Source organism: Procambarus clarkii, chromosome 76 (genome assembly GCF_040958095.1).
Source record: "Procambarus clarkii isolate CNS0578487 chromosome 76, FALCON_Pclarkii_2.0, whole genome shotgun sequence".
Classification (NCBI taxonomy): Eukaryota; Metazoa; Arthropoda; class Malacostraca; order Decapoda; family Cambaridae; genus Procambarus; species Procambarus clarkii.
The window spans coordinates 24,530,499-24,552,220 of record NC_091225.1 but is presented as its reverse complement, the minus strand read 5'-3'; the positions used below and the strand labels follow the sequence as shown (position 1 = coordinate 24,552,220).

General features: G+C 50.0%; 1 protein-coding gene across 1 annotated transcript; it reads right to left on the bottom strand.

The window, feature by feature from the left end:
- Window positions 1-17,639: 17,639 nt before the first annotated feature.
- On the bottom strand, window positions 17,640-18,851 carry LOC138357233 (keratin-associated protein 9-1-like). The gene has a single exon (XM_069313893.1). It carries the CDS (start codon window positions 18,849-18,851, stop codon window positions 17,640-17,642), a length of 1,212 nt encoding a protein of 403 aa, XP_069169994.1.
- Window positions 18,852-21,722: the final 2,871 nt, after the last annotated feature.

Here is a 21,722-nt window from a genome sequence, read left to right as displayed (position 1 = left end):
GGGCCCCTGGCGGGTAAGAAGGTCCCTGGCGGGTAGGAAGGTCCCTGGCGGGTAGGATGGTCCCTGGCGGGTAGGAAGGTCCCTGGCGGGTAAGAAGGTCCCTGGCGGGTAGGAAGGTCCCTGGCGGGTAGGAAGGTCCCTGGCGGGTAGGAAGGTCCCTGGCGGGCAGGAAGGTCCCTGGCGGGCAGGAAGGTCCCTGGCGGGTAGGAAGGTCCCTGGCGGGTAGGAAGGTCCCTGGCGGGTAGGAAGGTCCCTGGCGGGTAGGAAGGTCCCTGGCGGGTAGGAAGGTCCCTGGCGGGTAGGAAGGTCCCTGGCGGGTAGGAAGGTCCCTGGCGGGAAGACGGGTCCCTGGCGGGTAGGAAGGTCCGTGGCGGGAAGACGGGTCCCTGGCGTCCACCGCTCACCCCAACGTCACCGACGCCTCAGTACTGACGGGACAAGTGTACCGGGAAGAGAGTGTACCGCCCCCAAGAACCTGTGCTAATGATGGCTGTGTTTACCTGTCACTACAGGGTACTGCTTACCACGTCACGGCAGACAGGCAGGAGTGTATACCCAGAGGTATACCCAGAGGTATACCCGGCTTCTCTCTAGTCTACTTTGGTCTTGGACTATATTCACGACTGAAGTATACTTGGCTTTAGTTAGTATAAACACTCGTGCTTGCCTTAATAGCCTGATGAACCGTGCGTAGACTCCTTGAGACATGAAGTGTTCCTTGAGACTTGAGAGTTCCGTCAGACATGGAGTGTTCCGCCAGACATGGAGTGTTCCGTCAGACATGGAGTGTTCCGTCAGACATGGAGTGTTCCGTCAGACATGGAGTGTTCCGTCAGACATGGAGTGTTCCGTCAGACATGGAGTGTTCCGTCAGACATGGAGTGTTCCGTCAGACATGGAGTGTTCCGCCAGACATGGAGTGTTCCGCCAGACATGGAGTGTTCCGCCAGACATGGAGTGTTCCGCCAGACATGGAGTGTTCCGCCAGACATGGAGTGTTCCGCCAGACATGGAGTGTTCCGCCAGACATGGAGTGTTCCGCCAGACATGGAGTGTTCCGCCAGACATGGAGTGTTCCGCCAGACATGGAGTGTTCCGCCAGACATGAAGTGTTCCGCCAGACATGGAGTGTTCCGCCAGACATGGAGTGTTCCGCCAGACATGGAGTGTTCCGCCAGACATGGAGTGTTCCGTCAGACATGGAGTGTTCCGCCAGACATGGAGTGTTCCGCCAGACATGGAGTGTTCCGCCAGACATGAAGTGTTCCGCCAGACATGGAGTGTTCCGCCAGACATGGAGTGTTCCGCCAGACATGGAGTGTTCCGCCAGACATGAAGTGTTCCGCCAGACATGGAGTGTTCCGCCAGACATGGAGTGTTCCGCCAGACATGGAGTGTTCCGCCAGACATGGAGTGTTCCGTCAGACATGGAGTGTTCCGCCAGACATGGAGTGTTCCGCCAGACATGGAGTGTTCCGCCAGACATGAAGTGTTCCGCCAGACATGGAGTGTTCCGCCAGACATGGAGTGTTCCGCCAGACATGGAGTGTTCCGCCAGACATGAAGTGTTCCGCCAGACATGAGTATGACTCATGAGATGCAAGTGTGTGTGTGTGTGTGTGTGTGTGAGAGGCTGCCCGCCCCTCACTCCTCCCCTACCCCCCCCCCCCCCAGCTCCCTCCTCCCCTACACCCAGCTCCCCCACCTACACGCAGCTCCCTCCTCCCCTACCCCCCCCAGCTTCCTCCTCCCCTACACCTGCAACATAATAGCTCTCCGTGCTGAGGCATAAGGGTGGCGGGCCGCCCCAAGACAACACAGGCGGCGGACAAGGCAGACGGTCACCTCCTGCCTTGGTAATAAGGAGCCGGGACCAGCGGGGTCGGGTCCTGTGGCGGGAAGAACAAGTGAGCATCAGGGGGTAGGTAAGGCGTTATATCATCTAACAGTGTTCAATAAACCCTTGAACTATATGTTTAACACTTCTCTAACCCTGTCCATGGAGGACAGAAGAAAATGTATATATGCTGGTTAGCATTGTAAATGTGTGGCCACGTCTGTGGTAGAAAATAATAATAATAAAAAAAAAAAATATCATCTAACAAATGTACTCCTTCAATTCAATTTCTTTCTTTATTATGCACCCCATACCCATCCCGTGGGGGGTGGTGGTGGAAATGGTTACAGAGACACATAATGGGTTCAGGAATTGAACCCCAGAGTTCGTTTAGCTAAGCAAGAGACAATCTTCTGTAGCTAGTTACACATTTATTAATGTTACATATACATGTACACATGTTCATGTTTGGCCTCACAAAATGAGGTGATTTGATAAAATAACTATGCCCAAGATTACCATCAAAGTGCCGTCGGGATGATGGGCAAATAGCCTCGGCTACCATCATCTTTTGTACGGTCACTGATAGTCGAGTGGTTACGGTCTCCTGTACACCAGTTGCATAGTGCTCCTGGCAGTATGGGTTCGAGTCACTTCTGGGGTAAGGAGTTTTCAGTTGCATATACATACATATAATACAATCATTTACACAAATACATATAGATAATATTTTTATTATTATTTTATATAGGGAACAGGAGCAAAAGTGTACTAACTGCAGGTTCCAGCTAACTACAGTTCTCCCACGACTGAGTTTGATGCCTCGCCGTATTGAATTTTTCCCCTAGAACACGATCCAATAATCGCTTTACATACAGGTGCCAAATAACTGGTGGGTGCTTGGACTAACAGTAAAGTAACAATGCCGAATCACTTCACCCTGCCCTGGATTCGAACCAGAGTCTGCAGGCTGGCGTGGCGAGTGGGTCAGGACAACGACAGGCGGAAACCTGTATTACTTCAATGTGTGTCATATTATTCTTCTAATTTCCAATAATGCCTGAACGACGAAGAGACGAAGTTACAGTCCGCGTGATGTAGTGGTAAGACACTCGCCCTGCAACAACACGACATTGCTCGCCTCACAGCAGTAGCCGCCCCACATGCAGGGGATTTTCTGTTAGCAACCCCCCAATGTCCCCAACTGGTGCACGTCTCTCACCACACGCCCTCCGCCTTGCTGCCCCAATCCACACCAGATACAGGTGTATTTGCGGCGAGGTGGTGGCTGACAGGTACGGCCACCATGGCCTACTCTGCCAAAGCACAGGGGGATGGCACTCGAGGCACAGTGAAGTTAACGACATCATCAAGAGGAGCCTCACCACAGCTGGATGCCCAGCTGAATGAGATCCCCGTTACCTAACTCCCCGTAACTCTGATGCTCTTATTGGTCGCCCAGATGGTATCACAGTGAACCCCTGGAAGAATGGCAAGCAGTTGGTATGGGACTACACTTGAGTATCAACCCTGGCTAACAACAGGTACTCTGAGCGAGAACTCTATCAACATCAGAGACCTGAGACTGTTCAACACGCTTCCACTACACATAAGGGGCATAACTGGCCGACCCCTCACAGTGTTCAAGAGAGAACTATCAACATCAGAGGCCCGAGACTGTTCAACACGCTTCCACTACACATAAGGGACATAACTGGCCGACCCCTCACAGTGTTCAAGAGAGAACTATCAACATCAGAGGCCGGAGACTGTTCAACACGCTTCCACTACACATAAGGGGCATAACTGGCCGACCCCTCACAGTGTTCAAGAGAGAACTATCAACATCAGAGGCCCGAGACTGTTCAACACGCTTCCACTACACATAAGGGGCATAACTGGCCGACCCCTCACAGTGTTCAAGAGAGAACTATCAACATCAGAGGCCCGAGACTGTTCAACACGCTTCCACTACACATACGGGGCATAACTGGCCGACCCCTCACAGTGTTCAAGAGAGAACTATCAACATCAGAGGCCCGAGACTGTTCAACACGCTTCCACTACACATAAGGGGCATAACTGGCCGACCCCTCACAGTGTTCAAGAGAGAACTATCAACAGCAGAGGCCCGAGACTGTTCAACACGCTTCCACTACACATAAGGGGCATAACTGGCCGACCCCTCACAGTGTTCAAGAGAGAACTATCAACATCAGAGGCCCGAGACTGTTCAACACGCTTCCACTACACATAAGGGGCATAACTGGCCGACCCCTCACAGTGTTCAAGAGAGAACTATCAACATCAGAGGCCCGAGACTGTTCAACACGCTTCCACTACACATAAGGGGCATAACTGGCCGACCCCTCACAGTGTTCAAGAGAGAACTATCAACATCAGAGGCCCGAGACTGTTCAACACGCTTCCACTACACATAAGGGGCATAACTGGCCGACCCCTCACAGTGTTCAAGAGAGAACTATCAACATCAGAGGCCCGAGACTATTCAACACGCTTCCACTACACATAAGGGACATAACTGGCCGACCCCTCACAGTGTTCAAGAGAGAACTTGATAAACACCTCCAAAGGATACCTGATCAACCAGGATCTGACTCATACGTCAGGCTGCGAGCAGCCGCGTTCAACGAGGAGGCCTGGTCGACGACCGGGCCGCGGGGTCGCTGAGCCCCGAAATCACCTCAAGGTAAGGTAACACCTACATTGACTTCAGTGTTGCACAACCAGGTGGCGCTGCCACTCACAGGGAATCAGCCAAATCCCGTAAGTACAGAGAACTGGATCACCACTACTATTTTGTCCCCATTGCTTCCGAGACACTCGGCGCATGGGGTAAGAGTGCTACCAGTTTTTTTAAGGAACTGGGTTCTAGGCTAACTGAAAAAAAACAAGATACCCTAGAGCTGCCAGCTTTCTTTTCCAGCGCCTCAGCGTGGTGATACAGAGGGGAAATGCACACTGCATTCAGGGTTCCAGCCCGCCATCTGAGGAGCTGGAGGAACTAGACAACTTACGATAATCATCTTTGTACCCTATATGTAACTCCTTTTTTGTAACAAAGTTTAAATAAAACAAATATACATGTACATATACAAAAGAATGGGGGTGGTAGGAGAAGAAAATATTAAGTGTTCAGTGAGAATCCACAAGGTCTTCTCTGAATACTCCTTATTTTCTTCTCCGAGGCTATGGGTCCCTACATTTGCACGAGAAGTGGTACCCTCACAACTTTTTATATATTATATATATATAATATTATATATATATATATATATATATATATATATATATATATATATATATATATATATATATATACACACACACTCACACACACACACACACGGATACTTGCTTAAACTCACAAGTCATAGGTAAACACACAAAGGACTCCGGCCCTGCACAAGACTCGAACCTAGAAGGTCCAGGTGGTTGTGTCTGGGTGCGGTAACACCTGGGCCTTCTAGGCAAAGCTATTAAATGCAGCTTGCAGTGACCCAAAGCAGGATAAAACGGTGAAAAAAATAAACACAGAAAATAGTATTATACGAAAGCAGTTGGCATACTCCTGCTCCACGCCCCTCTACTGCACAGGGGGGTAGAAGAGGAGGGTCAAGGGACAGACCACTGGTGTTAACAGCGTCGTCACATCCCGAGAACTCTCCGGTGGCGATTTCTGCGGCAGGACGTTTGTAGAAGTTTCCTTCATCTGATGCACCAATTCACCTAGCAGGAAATGTGTACCTGGTAGTTTAGTAGGTGTTGTAGTTAACACCCCCAGGAGGGAGGGGGGGGGGGGTCGGCATAATTACAGCCTAAAGTGACCTCTATACGACTAACAAGGCTCCGGAAACCTATATAACGGTATAGGAAGACTATATAGAGAGGGTGAGTCACAGTAACGTGGCTGAAGAACCGACGACCGAACACAGATCAGAAGACTGAGAAGCGACGACGTTTCATTCCGTCCCGGACCATTACCTGTCGTTGTGAGAGGAGAGAGTGAGGCACGAGGGCAGTTATACACACACGATAACTTATTGTTTCGGATTTCTTAATATGAGGCCGACTCTCACATGTTCCCCTCTCACAATAAAAAACAATGTTTCTCTCACAATAACTTTCCTCTCACTCACAATGTTTCTCTCACAATGTCTCTCATTCACAATCTTCCCCTCTCAATATTTTCTTGCTCAATGAAATTATCTCTAACTTTACATTGAGTTGAAAGGGTTGAATCACGAAGCAGGTGGGTGGAGGGCATTGACTCACGAAGCAGGTGGGTGGAGGGCATTGGGCATTGACTCACGAAGCAGGTGGGTGGAGGGGATTGACTCACGAAGCAGGTGGGTGGAGGGGATTGACTCACGAAGCAGGTGGGTGGAGGGGATTGACTCACGAAGCAGGTGGGTGGAGTGCATTGACTCACGAAGCAGGTGGGTGGAGGGCATTGACTCACGAGGCAGGTGGGTGGAGGGCATTGACTCACGAAGCAGGTGGGTGGAGGGCATTGACTCACGAAGCAGGGTGGGTGGAGGGCATTGACTCACGAAGCAGGTGGGTGGAGGGCATTGACTCACGAAGCAGGTGGGTGGAGGGCATGACTCACGAAGCAGGTGGGTGGAGGGCATTGAATCACGAAGCAGGTGGGTGGAGGGCATTGAATCACGAAGCAGGTGGGTGGAGGGCATTGACTCACGAAGCAGGTGGGTAGAGGTGGGTTGTCTCATGATGCAGTGAATGTTCAACAACCATGGTTGCAGGTGGGTATGTTGATGAGGCCTGGCTAGGTGGGCATGTAATGGGGAGGAGGTGGGCATGTAGGGGGGGGAAAGGTGCTGGGATCAGATAGCCTAACCATGTCCAGGGCGTCTCTGAAGGTTCCAGCGTTATATGGGAGCTCCTTAAAGAGGCTACCAAGAGTTATTGTTAGGTAGTTCAACTCCTTATTGAGGCATCCCTTAATCATCCTGTGGGTGGTGGAGGACCCCATACCCCATCCTGTGGGTGGTGGAGGGCCCCATACCCATCCTGTGGGTGGTGGAGGGCCCAATACCCATCCTGTGAGTGGTGGAGGACCCCATACCCATCCTGTGAGTGGTGGAGGACACCATACCCATCCTGTGAGTGGTGGAGGACCCCATACTCATCCTGTGAGTGGTGGAGGACCCCATACTCATCCTGTGAGTGGTGGAGGACACCATACCCATCCTGTGAGGGTGGAGACCCCATACCCATCCTGTGAGTGGTGGAGGACCCCCCATACCCATCCTGTGAGTGGTGGAGGACCCCCATACCCATCCTGTGGGTGGCAGTGGACCCCCATACCCTTCCTGTGGGTGGCGGTGGACCCCACACCCATCCTGTGGGTGGTAGTGGACCCCATACCCATCCTGTGGGTGGTAGTGGACCCCATACCCATCCTGTGGGTGGTAGTGGACCCCATACCCATCCTATGGGTGGTGGTGGACCCCATACCCATCCTGTGGGTGGTAGTGGACACCATACCCATCCTGTGAGTGGTGGAGGACCCCATACCCATCCTGTGGGTGGTGGTGGACCCCATACCCATCCTGTGGGTGGTGGTGGACCCCATACCCATCCTGTGGGTGGTAGTGGACCCCATACCCATCCTGTGGGTGGTAGTGGATCCGCATACCCTTCCTGTGGGTGGTGGTGGACCCCGTACCCATCCAGTGGGTGGTGGTGGACCCCATACCCATCCTGTGGGTGGTGGAGGACCCCCCATACCCATCCTGTGGGTGGTGGAGGACCCCATACTCATCCTGTGAGTGGTGGAGGACCCCATACCCATCCTGTGAGTGGTGGAGGACCCCATACCCATCCTGTGGGTGGTGGAGGGCCCCATACCCATCCTGTGGGTGGTGGAGGGCCCCATACCCATCCTGTGGGTGGTGGAGGGCCCCATACCCATCCTGTGGGTGGTGGAGGGCCCCATACCCATCCTGTGGGTGGTGGAGGGCCCCATACCCATCCTGTGGGTGGTGAAGGACCCCATACCCATCCTGTGGGTGGTGGAGGGCCCCATACCCATCTTGTGGGTGGTGGAGGACCCCCATACCCATCCTGTGAGTGGTGGAGCATCCCATACCCATCCTGTGGGTGGTGGAGGACCCCCATACCCATCCTGTGAGTGGTGGAGGATCCCATACCCATCCTGTGAGTGGTGGAGGATCCCATACCCATCCTGTGGGTGGTGGAGGACCCCATACCCATCCTGTGGGTGGTGGAGGACCCCATACCCATCCTGTGGATGGTGGAGGACCCCCCATACCCATCCTGAGTGGTGGAGGACCCCCAAACCCATCCTATGAGTGGTGGAGGACCCCCATACCCATCCTGTGAGTGGTGGAGGACCCCCATACCCATCCTGTGAGTGGTGGAGGACCCCATACTCATCCTGTGAGTGGTGGAGGACCCCATACTCATTCTGTGAGTGGTGGAGGACCCCATACCCATCCTGTGAGTGGTGGAGGACCCCATACCCATCCTGTGAGTGGTGGAGGACCCCCATACCCATCCTGTGGGTGGCGGTGGACCCCATACTCATCCTGTGAGTGGTGGAGGACCCCATACTCATCCTGCGAGTGGTGGAGGATCCCATACTCATCCTGTGAGTGGTGGAGGACCCCCATACTCATCCTGTGAGTGGTGGAGGACCCCATACTCATCCTGCGATTGGTGGAGGATCCCATACTCATCCTGTGAGTGGTGGAGGACCCCCATACTCATCCTGTGAGTGGTGGAGAACCCCCATACTCATCCTGTGAGTGGTGAAGGACCCCCATACTCATCCTGCGAGTGGTGGAGGATCCCATACTCATCCTATGAGTGGTGGAGAACCCATACTCATCCTGTGAGTGGTGGAGGACCCCATACTCATCCTGCGAGTGGTGGAGGATCCCATACTCATCCTGTGAGCGGTGGAGGACCCCCATACTCATCCTGTGAGTGGGGGAGGACCCCATACGCATCCTGTGAGTGGTGAAGGACCCCATACGCATCCTGTGAGTGATGGAGGACCCCCATACTCATCCTGCGAGTGGTGGAGGACCCCATATTCATCTTGTGAGTGGTGGAGGACCCCATACGCATCCTGTGAGTGGTGGAGGACCCCATACTCATCCTGTGAGTGGTGGAGGACCCCCATACTCATCCTGTGAGTGGTGGTGGACACCATACTCATCCTGCGAGTGGTGGAGGATCCCATACTCATCCTGTGAGTGGCGGAGGACCCCATACCCATCTTATGGGTGGCGGAGGACCCCATACCCATCCTATATTCATATATATGTGCGTGTGTGTATATTATATATATGTCGTACCTAGTAGGCAGAACGCACTTCTCAGCCTACTATGCAAGGCCCGATTTGCCTAATAAGCCAAGTTTTCCTGAATATATTTTCTCTATTTTTTTTCTTATGAAATGATAAAGCTACCCATTTCATTATGTATGAGGTCAATTTTTTTTAATTGGAGTTTAAATTAACGTAGATATATGACCGAACCTAACCAACCCTACCTAACCTAACCTATCTTTATAGGTTAGGTTAGGTAGCCGAAAAAGTTAGGTTAGGTTAGGTAGGTTAGGTAGTCGAAAAATAATTAATTCATGAAAACTTGGCTTATTAGGCAAATCGGGCCTTGCATAGTAGGCAGAGAAGTGCGTTCTGGCTACTAGGTACGACATTATATATATAATATATATATATATATATATATATATATATATATATATATATATATATATACACACACACACACACATATATATGAATATATATGTCGTACCTAGTAGCAAGAACGCACTTCTCAAGGCCCGATTTGCCTAATAAGCCAAGTTTTCATGAATTAATGTTTTTTTCGACTACCTAACCTACCTAACCAAACTTTTTCGGCTCCCTAACCTAACCTATAAAGATAGGTTAGGTAGGGTTGGTTAGGTTCGGTCATATATCTACGTTAATTTTAACTCCTATAAAAAAAAATTGACCTCATACATAATGAAATGGGTAGCTTTATTATATCATAAGAAAAAAATTAGAGAACATATATTAATTCAGTAAAATTTGGCTTATTAGGCAAATCGGGCATTGCATAGTAGGCTGAGAAGTGCGTTCTGGCTACTAAGTACGACATATATATATATATACACTCACCTATTTGTGCCTGCAGGATCGAGCATTGACTCTTGGATGTGTGTGTGTGTGTGTGTGTGTGTGTGTGTGTGTGTGTGTGCTCACCTATTTGTACTTGTGGGCGTTGCTTTGGCTCTTGGGTCCCGCCTCTCAACCGTCAATCAACTGGTGTACAGATTCCTGAGCCTACTGGGCTCTATCATATCTACATTTGAAACTGTGTATGGAGTCAGCCTCCACCACATTACTGCCTAATGCATTCCATTTACTAACTACTCTGACACTTAAAAAGTTCTTTCTAACGTCTCTGTGGCTCATTTGGGTACTCAGCTTCCACCTGTGTCTCCTTATTCGCGTCCCACCAGTGTTGAATAGTTCATCCTTGTTTACCCGGTCGATTCCCCTGAGGATTTTGTAGGTTGTGATCATGTCCCCCCTTACTCTTCTGTCCTCCAGTGTCGTAAGGTGCATTTCCCGCAGCCTTTCCTCATAACTCATGCCTCTTAGTTCTGGAACTAGTCTAGTAGCATACCTTTGGACTTTTTCCAGCTTCGTCTTGTGCTTGACAAGGTACGGGCTCCATGCTGGGGCCGCATACTCCAGGATTGGTCTTACATATGTGGTGTACAAGATTCTGAATGATTCCTTACACAGGTTCCTGAACGCCGTTCTGATGTTAGCCAGCCTCGCATATGCCGCAGACGTTATTCTCTTTATGTGGGCTTCAGGAGACAGGTTTGGTGTGATATCAACTCCTAGATCTTTCTCTGTCTGTTTCATTAAGAACTTCATCTCCTATTCTGTATCCTGTGCCTGGCCTCCTGTTTCCACTGCCTAGTTTCATTACTTTGCATTTACTCGGGTTGAACTTCAACAGCCATTTGTTGGACCATTCACTCAGTCTGTCCAGGTCATCTTGTAGCCTCCTACTATCATCCTCTGTTTCAATTCTCCTCATAATTTTTGCATCATCGGCAAACATTGAGAGGAACGAATCTATACCCTCTGGGAGATCATTTACATATACCAGAAACAGTATAGGTCCAAGGACTGACCCCTGCGGGACTCCACTTGTGACGTCTCGCCAATCTGAGACCTCACCCCTCACACAGACTCGTTGTCTCCTGTGTGTGTGTGTGTGTGTGTGTGTGTGTGTGTGTGTGTGTGTGTGTGTGTGTGTGTGTGTGTGTTTTATCAAGGTCCCCACGAAGGTCGAACTAATGACCATCCCCAGGATGCAACCCCACAAAAACGTGCCAACTGTTTTCCGCCCGGGAATCGAACGCGGGATCCCCCTATTGTGATCCGAAAACGAAACCAACAATACTACCAGACCATAATATCTTGAGAGTTTCTCGCTGATTACTAACAACAGCGACACAATATACACTTTTGGTTAAACAAATCAAATAATTAACAGATAATTACCTCGCTTAAGGCTGGCTTAATCTTCCATCTCTGGTGATGAATATAAGCCCTTGAGCGCCCCTGACCTGGCTCGTGTGAAGAACCTGAGCCCTTAAGTATGATATCCACTTAGTGCGATAACAGCCACTGAAGCGTGACAACTTGATGGTCAGTTCGAGATAGCAAGTGTTGGAGACAGCGAACTTGATCTCTTCCGAGCGATAACGGCGACGGTAATGAAGCAAGTCTTTAACCCACTCAGCTACGAGCACGAGGTATAGTCACTCTACCCGCCAACCACAGTGCCCAACCACAGTGCCCAACCCCAGTGCCCAACCCCAGTGCCCAACCCCTGTGCCCAACCAAACCCCAGTGCCCAACCACAGTGCCCAACCCCAGTGCCCAACCACAGTGCCCACCCCAGTGCCCAACCACAGTGCCCAACCCCAGTGCCCAACCACAGTGCCCAACCACAGTGCCCAACCACAGTGCCCAACCACAGTGCCCAACCACAGTGTCCAACCACAGTGCCCAACCACAGTCCCCAACCACAGTGCCCAACCACAGTGTCCAACCACAGTGCCCAACCACAGTGTCCAACCACAGTGGCCAACCACAGTGTCCAACCACAGTACCCAACCACAGTGTCCAACCCCAGTACCCAACCACAGTGCCCAACCACAGTGCCCAACCTCAGTGCCCAACCACAGTGCCCAACCCCAGTGCCCAACCCCAAAGCCCAACCACAGTGCCCAACCCCAGTGCCCAACCACAGTGTCCAACCACAGTGCCTAACCACAGTACCCAACCACAGTGCCCAACCACAGCTAGTACCCAACCACAGTGCCCAACCACAGTGCCCAACCACAGTGCCCAACCCCAGTGCCCAACCACAGTGCCCAACCCCAGTGCCCAACCACAGTGCCCAACCACAGTGCCCAACCACAGTGTCCAAGCACAGTGCCCAACCACAGTGCCCAAGCACAGTGCCCAAGCACAGTGCCCTAGCACAGTGCCCAACCACAGTGCCCAACCACAGTGTCCAAGCATAGTGCCCAACCACAACACATAACCTCGAGAATGCCGTTATCCTGAACCTTGAACAACGGTAGAGAGGAGCATCTTTGCCGTCTCCTCCCGTGGGCCTGGCGGAGGCTGCCACAAGAAGGTCCCAGAATCACTGGAGACGCTGGAGTCCTTAGAGTGAAGAATGTATTCCGTACGACACTATAAGAGAGAAAGAGAAGATGACAGACAGACTTAGGAGAGTAACAGATCAAACAATGGGCCAAATTATATACTATAGCACTAACAAGAGGTTGTGGGTGTGTAAGTTCAGTCTTTATAACCCACTGTGCAAGTCCAGTCTTGCCACAACTTACTGTAAATGATCAATTTGCTCGGCACAGCAACGGCCATGCTTTTTTGCAGGTCGGCGATCGATCGCCGATGGTCCTGTAACACCCATGCCTCCCCCCCCCCTTAGAGTTCACACTCAGGGAAGCCTTCTCCAAGAGGTCAGCCCAGATGACCTCCGGTTTATCTTGTATGTTGATTAAAAATTCCTGGGTTAGTCTTAGTCAGCATAGATTCAAGTATGTAATATTTCATGCAAGGGAATTAGGCTCCAGATTCTTATGTGTAAACATCCATGGATCTCCCCCTTTTGGCCAGGTCAGAGGTCAGTCACACATGTAATTAATAACTCCTCTCTTGAAGAGTGTATGGTGAATGTCAAACAAGTTTAATGAAAATTCTTGAGTGTCTGTACACGTGTGGCCGATCTTTTACATTCTTGGGGTAGGTAGCAACAGAAAGTCTCCCCCTCCCCCCTGTTGAGTTGTATATGGAGGTCCTGTAGAGACTTAGTTGGAAGAGAGCGCGGTACACCGGAATCGAGAGCGGGTCTGTGAAGAACATCTCAGCCAGGGAGAGACAGAGGTCTTAAGGTAATGTGTGTGATCTCTGAGGTTTTGTTCCATGTCCAAATTTCTTAACTTTTTGCCAGTGTTAGAGTAGGATTTATAAGTGGTGATTGACATAATTTTGGTCTCAATAAACTCATGTTAAATTTCCCGTCTGTGTCAATTGTTGAATCCTCTTAGCCCTTTGGACATAGTGGCTGTCAACCGTTTTCATAATTAATGACAGTCATAGAAAGTACTCTCCAAGTCAAGCAATGTTTCTTGCCTCGTTGCTTGATATAGTCTCAATGGTCAAAGGCAGATGGTGGCAGGGTATTTCATCCTGTGTTAGCATTTCCTTGTTGGCAGTGTACCTTTGGTTCCGGTGTAACCATCATATGTCAGCCCATAACAGTGTTACCAAGTGCAACCAATGGGGAAGTGTTACTCAGGATAAGTAGTGTTTACATTATTAGTTTAGTAACCATTATAGTGGTGTTACATTTTAGAGCGGTGTTACAGTCCCAGTGACTGGTCCCCAGTGACTGGTCCCCAGTGAGTGGTCCCCAGTGACTGGGCACCATTCCTTCCCTCTGTCCTATCCCAAATCATCCATGTCCTCATATTCCTACCAAGTGTTGTATAGTCACACTGGCTTAATGGTCTCATAACTACAGTTTCCCACTGTGTCTATGTTGGCTCTCCCTCCCTCCCTCACTCCCTCCCTCCCTCTCTCCCTCCCTCTCTCTCTCTGCCGCATGGTGTACGTGTTCAAAATGCGTCAATATACACAGCCTAGTAGACCCAACTAAGAAAACACCTTTGATCTTACTTTTACAAACAATGATGAACTAATTAGACATAATGATTACAAATCCATGTTACTCAGATCACAACATAATTAACGTCCAGACATACATGGGGCAATAGACCTGTGCTGCCAGCCTCAAATTCAAGAGGAAGAGAAATTCAGCAAATTCAATTTCAATAACAAAGGGATTAACTGGGATCCAATAAATCGATCCTTCACAGACATGTGCTGGGGAAGACAGCTTAGATAATACACACTTGAACCTGCTCAATCCCCACTTCACACTAAGTCTCTGCCTTACTCTCCATGAAACCCCGCCTCCCTTGGTACCACTGGAAACCTATCACGAGGCAGAACCAGGCTAAGCCTACACCTTGGTCGTGAATGACCACGTATGACCCCACCTCTTAACTGCTCAACTGGACAAAAAAACCTTGATAATTGGGTGTAGACTTGCCATGAATGACTGTTCTCTTAAGAGGAGAAACTACCTCATTCTCCTCATTGGATGGGAGATACCCAAAGCCCACCCATGCAATTTGTCCCATTAAAACATTGATTGTAACCCTGATATATATGTGCTTCAGCCTACAGTTTAGACCTATTGTCTTGTGTATGACCCTCTGTCCTGCGTGACAGTGAATACCAGCATTATCCTCACTTTAATAAGACTATCAAAATCCTCAGATTAGGCAAAATTGTAATTAATTTTGTCAATAAAGATGTTATTAATAATAATTCGTCAGCTTAGTGGGAGGAGCATGGAGGGTCTGGCCTACACTACTCTGACAGCGGCCCTGGTGACTGGAACACTGCGTCTCTCACCCTGCCACCAACACTGACAGCCGCCCTGGTGACTGGAACACTGCGTCTCTCACCCGCCACCAACACTGACAGCCGCCCTGGTGACTGGAACACTGCGTCTCTCACCCGCCACCAACACTGACAGCCGCCCTGGTGACTGGAACACTGCGTCTCTCACCCGCCACCAACACTGACAGCCGCCCTGGTGACTGGAACACACCGTCTCTCACCCGCCACCAACACTGACAGCCGCCCTGGTGACTGGAACACACCGTCTCTCACCCGCCACCAACACTGACAGCCGCCCTGGTGACTGGAACACACCGTCTCTCACCCGCCACCAACACTGACAACGGCCCTGGTGACTGGAACACACCGTCTCTCACCCGCCACCAACACTGACAACCGCCCTGGTGACTGGAACACACCGTCTCTCACCCGCCACCAACACTGACAACGCCCTGGTGACTGGAACACACCGTCTCTCACCCGCCACCAACACTGACAACGCCCTGGTGACTGGAACACTGCGTCTCTCACCCGCCACCAACACTGACAACCGCCCTGGTGACTGGAACACACCGTCTCTCACCCGCCACCAACACTGACAACGCCCTGGTGACTGGAACACACCGTCTCTCACCCGCCACCAACACTGACAACGCCCTGGTGACTGGAACACTGCGTCTCTCACCCGCCACCAACACTGACAACGCCCTGGTGACTGGAACACTGCGTCTCTCACCCGCCACCAACACTGACAGCCGCCCTGGTGACTGGAACACTGCGTCTCTCACCCGCCACCAACACTGACAACGCCCTGGTGACTGGAACACTGCGTCTCTCACCCGCCACCAACACTGACAACGCCCTGGTGACTGGAACACTGCGTCTCTCACCCGCCACCAACACTGACAACGCCCTGGTGACACACGGTAAAGTGAAGGACGTCTCTAGAGTGTTGCACTTGATCACTGTCCCATATGTCAAGTTGTCAACCACATGGGTCCTCCACCTCCCTCACTGTCAAGGGGGTTCTTAACCCTCATCCAGCCCTATGGAAAACCTCCTAAACATCAAGTCCTTGACGCCCAAATCGGGCAACTCGCCCCTGGTGGCCTGGCCACAGGAGGGGGGGGGGGGGGAAGGCCCCAAATGGAGAAATATTATTCATCTTATGCACTCAAACGCCAGGAGGTCAAACATCATTGACCCGTATTGCATATGGGTCGATGCCATGACCTCTCCTGTCAACTGTTAGTGTGACAGAACACGGTTGGGTTAGTTGACAGTAGACGCTGTCAAAAGTGTGATGGCAGGCAAGGTCAAGAGTGTGGCAGCTGGCTGTGCTGTGTGGCAGCTGGCAGGGCTGTGTGGCACCTGGCAGGGCTGTGTGGCAGCCGGCAGGGCTGTGTGACAGCCGGCACGGCTGTGTGACAGCGTCACTCATCCTGTGAGTGGACACACCGCCATAGTGACAGTATTGGGCAGCGCCACTCATCCTGTGAGTGGACACACCGCCATAGTGACAGTATTGGGCAGCGTCACTCATCCTGTGAGTGGACACACCGCCATAGTGACAGTATTGGGCAGCGTCACTCATCCTGTGAGTGGACACACCGCCATAGTGACAGTATTGGGCAGCGTCACTCATCCTGTGAGTGGACACACCGCCATAGTGACAGTATTGGGCAGCGCCACTCATCCTGTGAGTGGACACACCGCCATAGTGACAGTATTGGACAGCGCCACTCATCCTGTGAGTGGACACACCGCCATAGTGACAGTATTGGGCAGCGCCACTCATCCTGTGAGTGGACACACCGCCATAGTGACAGTATTGGGCAGGGTCACTCATCCTGTGAGTGGACACACCGCCATAGTGACAGTATTGGGCAGCGCCACTCATCCTGTGAGTGGACACACCGCCATAGTGACAGTATTGGGCAGGGTCACTCATCCTGTGAGTGGACACACCCGCCATAGTGACAGTATTGGGCAGGGTCACTCATCCTGTGAGTGGACACACCGCCATAGTGACAGTATTGGGCAGCGCCACTCATCCTGTGAGTGGACACACCGCCATAGTGACAGTATTGGGCAGGGCCACTCATCCTGTGAGTGGACACACCGCCATAGTGACAGTATTGGGCAGCGTCACTCATCCTGTGAGTGGACACACCGCCATAGTGACAGTATTGGGCAGCGTCACTCATCCTGTGAGTGAACACACCGCCATAGTGACAGTATTGGGCAGCGTCACTCGGCTAATTACAGGTAACGTATGACCAATACAAAAAAGATTTAAAAATGTTCACCATTTCAGTGAATAATATTTAATACGACAAAGAAAATGACGAGAAGAGATTTTGCATGGGGGGTGTCATGTGGCACAGTGTCATGTAGCAGTGTCATGTGGCACAGTGTCTTGTGGCACAGTGTCATGTGGCACAGCGTCTTGTGGCACAGCGTCGTGTGGCACAGTGTCTTGTGGCACAGTATCTTGTAGCACTGTGTCCTTGTGGCACAGTGTAATGTAGCACAGTGTCATGTAGCACTCATGTGGCACAGTGTCATGTGGCACAGTGTCATGTGGCACTGTGTCTTGTGGCACAGTGTCTTGTGGCACAGTGTCATGTAACACAGTGTCATGTAGCACTGTGTCTTGTGGCACAGTGTAATGTAGCACAGTGTCATGTAGCACTCATGTGGCACAGTGTCATGTAGCACTCATGTGGCACATTGTCATGTGGCACAGTGTCATGTGGCACTGTGTCTTGTGGCACAGTGTCATGTGGCACTGTGTCTTGTGGCACAGTGTCATGTGGCACAGTGTCTGTGGCACAGTGTCTTGTGGCACAGTGTCTTGTGGCAACAGTGTCTTGTGGCACTGTGTCTTGTGGCACAGTGTCTTGTGGCACTGTGTATTGTGGCACAGTGTCTTGTGGCACAGTGTCTTGTGGCACAGTGTCTTGTGGCACAGTGTCATGTGGCACAGCGTCTTGTGGCACAGCGTCTTGTGGCACAGTGTCTTGTGGCACAGTATCTTGTAGCACAGTGTCTTGTGGCACAGTGTCTTGTGGCACTGTCTTGTAGCACAGTGTCTTGTGGCACAGTGTCTTGTGGCCACAGTGTATTGTGGCACAGTGTCTGGTAGAACAGTGGTCTTGTGGCTCAGTGTCTTGTGGCACTGTGTCTTGTGGCACAGTGTCTTGTGGCACAGTGTCTTGTGGCACAGTGTCTTGTGGCCACAGTGTCTTGTAGCACAGTGTCTTGTAGCACAGTGTCTTGTAGCACAATGTCTTGTGGCACTGTCTTGTGGCACAGTGTCTTGTGGCACTGTCTTGTAGCACAGTGTCTTGTGGCACAGTGTCTTGTGGCACAGTGTATTGTGGCACAGTGTCTTGTGGCACAGTGTCTTGTGGCACAGTGTCTTGTGGCTCAGGTCTTGTGGCACAGTGTCTTGTGGCACAGTGTCTTGTGGCACAGTGTCTTGTGGCACAGTGTCTTGTGGCACTGTGTCTTGTGGCACAGTGCCTTGTGGCACAGTGTCTTGTGGCACAGTGTCTTGTGGCATTGTGTCTTGTGGCACTGTCTTGTAGCACAGTGTCTTGTAGCACAGTGTCTTGTGGCACTGTGTCTTGTGGCACTGTGTCTTGTGGCACAGTGTCTTGTGGCACTGTCTTGTGGCACAGTGTCTTGTAGCACAGTGTCTTGTAGCACAGTGTCTTGTGGCACTGTCTTGTGGCACAGTGTCTTGTGGCACAGTGTCTTGTGGCACAGTGTCTTGTGGCACTGTCTTGTAGCACAGTGTCTTGTGGCACAGTGTCTTGTGGCACAGTGTCTTGTGACACTGTCTTGTAGCACAGTGTCTTGTGGCACAGTGTCATAAGGCACAGTGTCATGTGGCACAGTGTCTTGTGGCAGTGTCATGTGGCACAGCGTCAAGCGGTACAGTGTCATGAGGCACAGTGTCATGTGGCACTGTCTTGTGGCACAGTGTCATGTGGTACAGTGTCATGAGGCACAGTGTCATGTGGCACTGTCTTGTGGCACAGTGTCATGCGGTACAGTGTCTTGTGGCACAGTGTCTTGTGGCACAGTCATGTGGTACAGTGTCATGTGGCACAGTGTCATGTGGCACAGTGTCTTGTGGCACAGAGTATTGTGGCACAGTGTCATGTGGCACAGTGTCATGCAGCACAGAGTATTGTGGCACAGTGTCTTGTGGCACAGTGTCATGTGGCACAGTGTCATGTGGCACAGTGTCATGTGGCACAGTGTCATGCGGTACAGTGTCTTGTGGCACAGTGTCATGCGGTACAGTGTCTTGTGGCACTGTCTTGTGGCACAGTGTCATGTGACACTGTCTTGTGGCACAGTGTCATGTGGCACTGTCTTGTGGCACAGAGTATTGTGGCACAGTTTCATGTGGCACAGTGTCATGCAGCACAGAGTATTGTGGCACAGTGTCTTGTGGCACAGTGTCATGTGGCACAGTGTCATGTGTCACAGTGTCATGTGGCACAGTGTCATGTGGCACAGTGTCATGTGGCACAGTGTCATGCGGTACAGTGTCTTGTGGCACAGTGTCATGCGGTACAGTGTCTTGTGGCACTGTCTTGTGGCACAGTGTCATGTGACACTGTCTTGTGGCACAGTGTCTTGTGGCACAGTGTCATGTGGCACTGTCTTGTGGCACAGTGTCATGTGGCACAGTGTCATGTGGCACAGTGTCATGCGGTACAGTGTCTTGTGGCACAGTGTCATGTGGCACTGTCTTGTGGCACAGTGTCATGTGACAGTGTCATGTGGCACAGTGTCATGTGGCACTGTCTTGTGGCACAGTGTCATGTGGCACAGTGTCATGCGGTACAGTGTCTTGTGGCACAGTGTCATGTGGCACAGTGTCTTGTGGCACAGTGTCATGTGACAGTGTCATGTGGCACAGTGTCTTGTGGCACAGAGTATTGTGGCACAGTGTCTTGTGGCACAGTGTCATGTGGCACAGTGTCATGTGGCACCAGTGTCATGCAGCACAGAGTATTGTGGCACAGTGTCATGTGGCACAGTGTCATGCAGCACAGAGTATTGTGGCACAGTGTCATGTGGCACAGAGTATTGTGGCACAGTGTCATGTGGCACAGTGTCATGCAGCACAGAGTATTGTGGCACAGTGTCATGTGGCACAGTGTCATGTGGCACAGTCATGTGGCACAGTGTCATGTGGCACAGAGTATTGTGGCACAGAGTATTGTGGCACGTGTCATGTGGCACAGAGTATTGTGGCACAGAGTATTGTGGCACAGTGTCATGTGGCACAGAGTATTGTGGCACAGTCATGTGGCACAGAGTACTGTGGCACAGTCATGTGGCACAGAGTATTGTGGCACAGTCATGTGGCACAGTGTCATGTGGCACAGTGTCATGTGGCACCCTGTGCTTTGATATCCATTTTGTGCACGTGTCCAAACACAATTACTGGTTAAAACTGGATGAAGCTCAGCTCAAGCTCCTGGGCTCCAGCCTCGAGCAGAGGAAACAGTGATTTTTATTTATCTTTATTTATTCTCATTGTAAATATAAATGATCATTATCTTATTATTATATAATTATTAATAATATTGCAATGATTTTTTTTTATTTGCTTATCGAGTGTTCACTAATTGTTCACTGGTATAATTATAACTTATTATAAATGTTAATAACAGGTAATTTATATATATATATATATATATATATATATATATATATATATATATATATAATATATATATATATATATATATATATAACTGAAAACTCACACCCCAGAAGTGACTCGAACCCATACTCCCAGATGCACGCAACTGGTATGTACAAGACGCCTTAATCCACTTGACCATCACGACCGGACATAATGAGGTGATAGCCGAGGCTATTTGAACCACCCCACCGCCGGCACTCGGATAGTAATCTTGGGCATAGCATTTTACCAAATCACCTCATTCTTTGGGCACACGTGAGGAACACAAATGCGACCGCGCAACTGAAACACAAATTTCAGTTGCATATTGTCCTGGGGACCATTCAGGCTTGTTCGCATATATATATATATATATATATATATATATATATATATATATATATATATATATATATAATATATATATATATATATATATATATATATATATATATATATATATATATATATATGTCGTACCTAGTAGCCAGAACGCACTTCTCAGCCTACTATTCAAGGCCCGATTTGCCTAATAAGCCAAGTTTTCATGAATTAATGTTTTTTCGACTACCTAACCTAACCTAACCTACCTTTCTCGGCTACCTAACCCAACCTAACCTATAAAGATAGGTTAGGTTAGGTTAGGTAGGGTTGGTTAGGTTCGGTCATATATCTACGTTAATTTTAACTCCAATGAAACAAAGTTGACCTCATACATAATGAAATGGGTAGCTTTATCATTTCATTGGAAAAAAAATTGAGAAAATATATTAATTCAGGAAAACTTGGCTTATTAGGCAAATCGGGCCTTGCATAGTAGGCTGAGAAGTGCGTTCTGGCTACTAGGTACGACATTATATTATATATATATATATATATATATATATATATATATATATATATATATATATATATATATATATATATAAGAAGTATTACTTTTTCGGTCACAACTAAATAAAGTTTAGAAGTTACTTAAGCGAAAGTTATCATACGTGGGTCTTCCTCAAGTAAGAGCCACACGGAACAAGGTCATTTGCATACTCCAGTT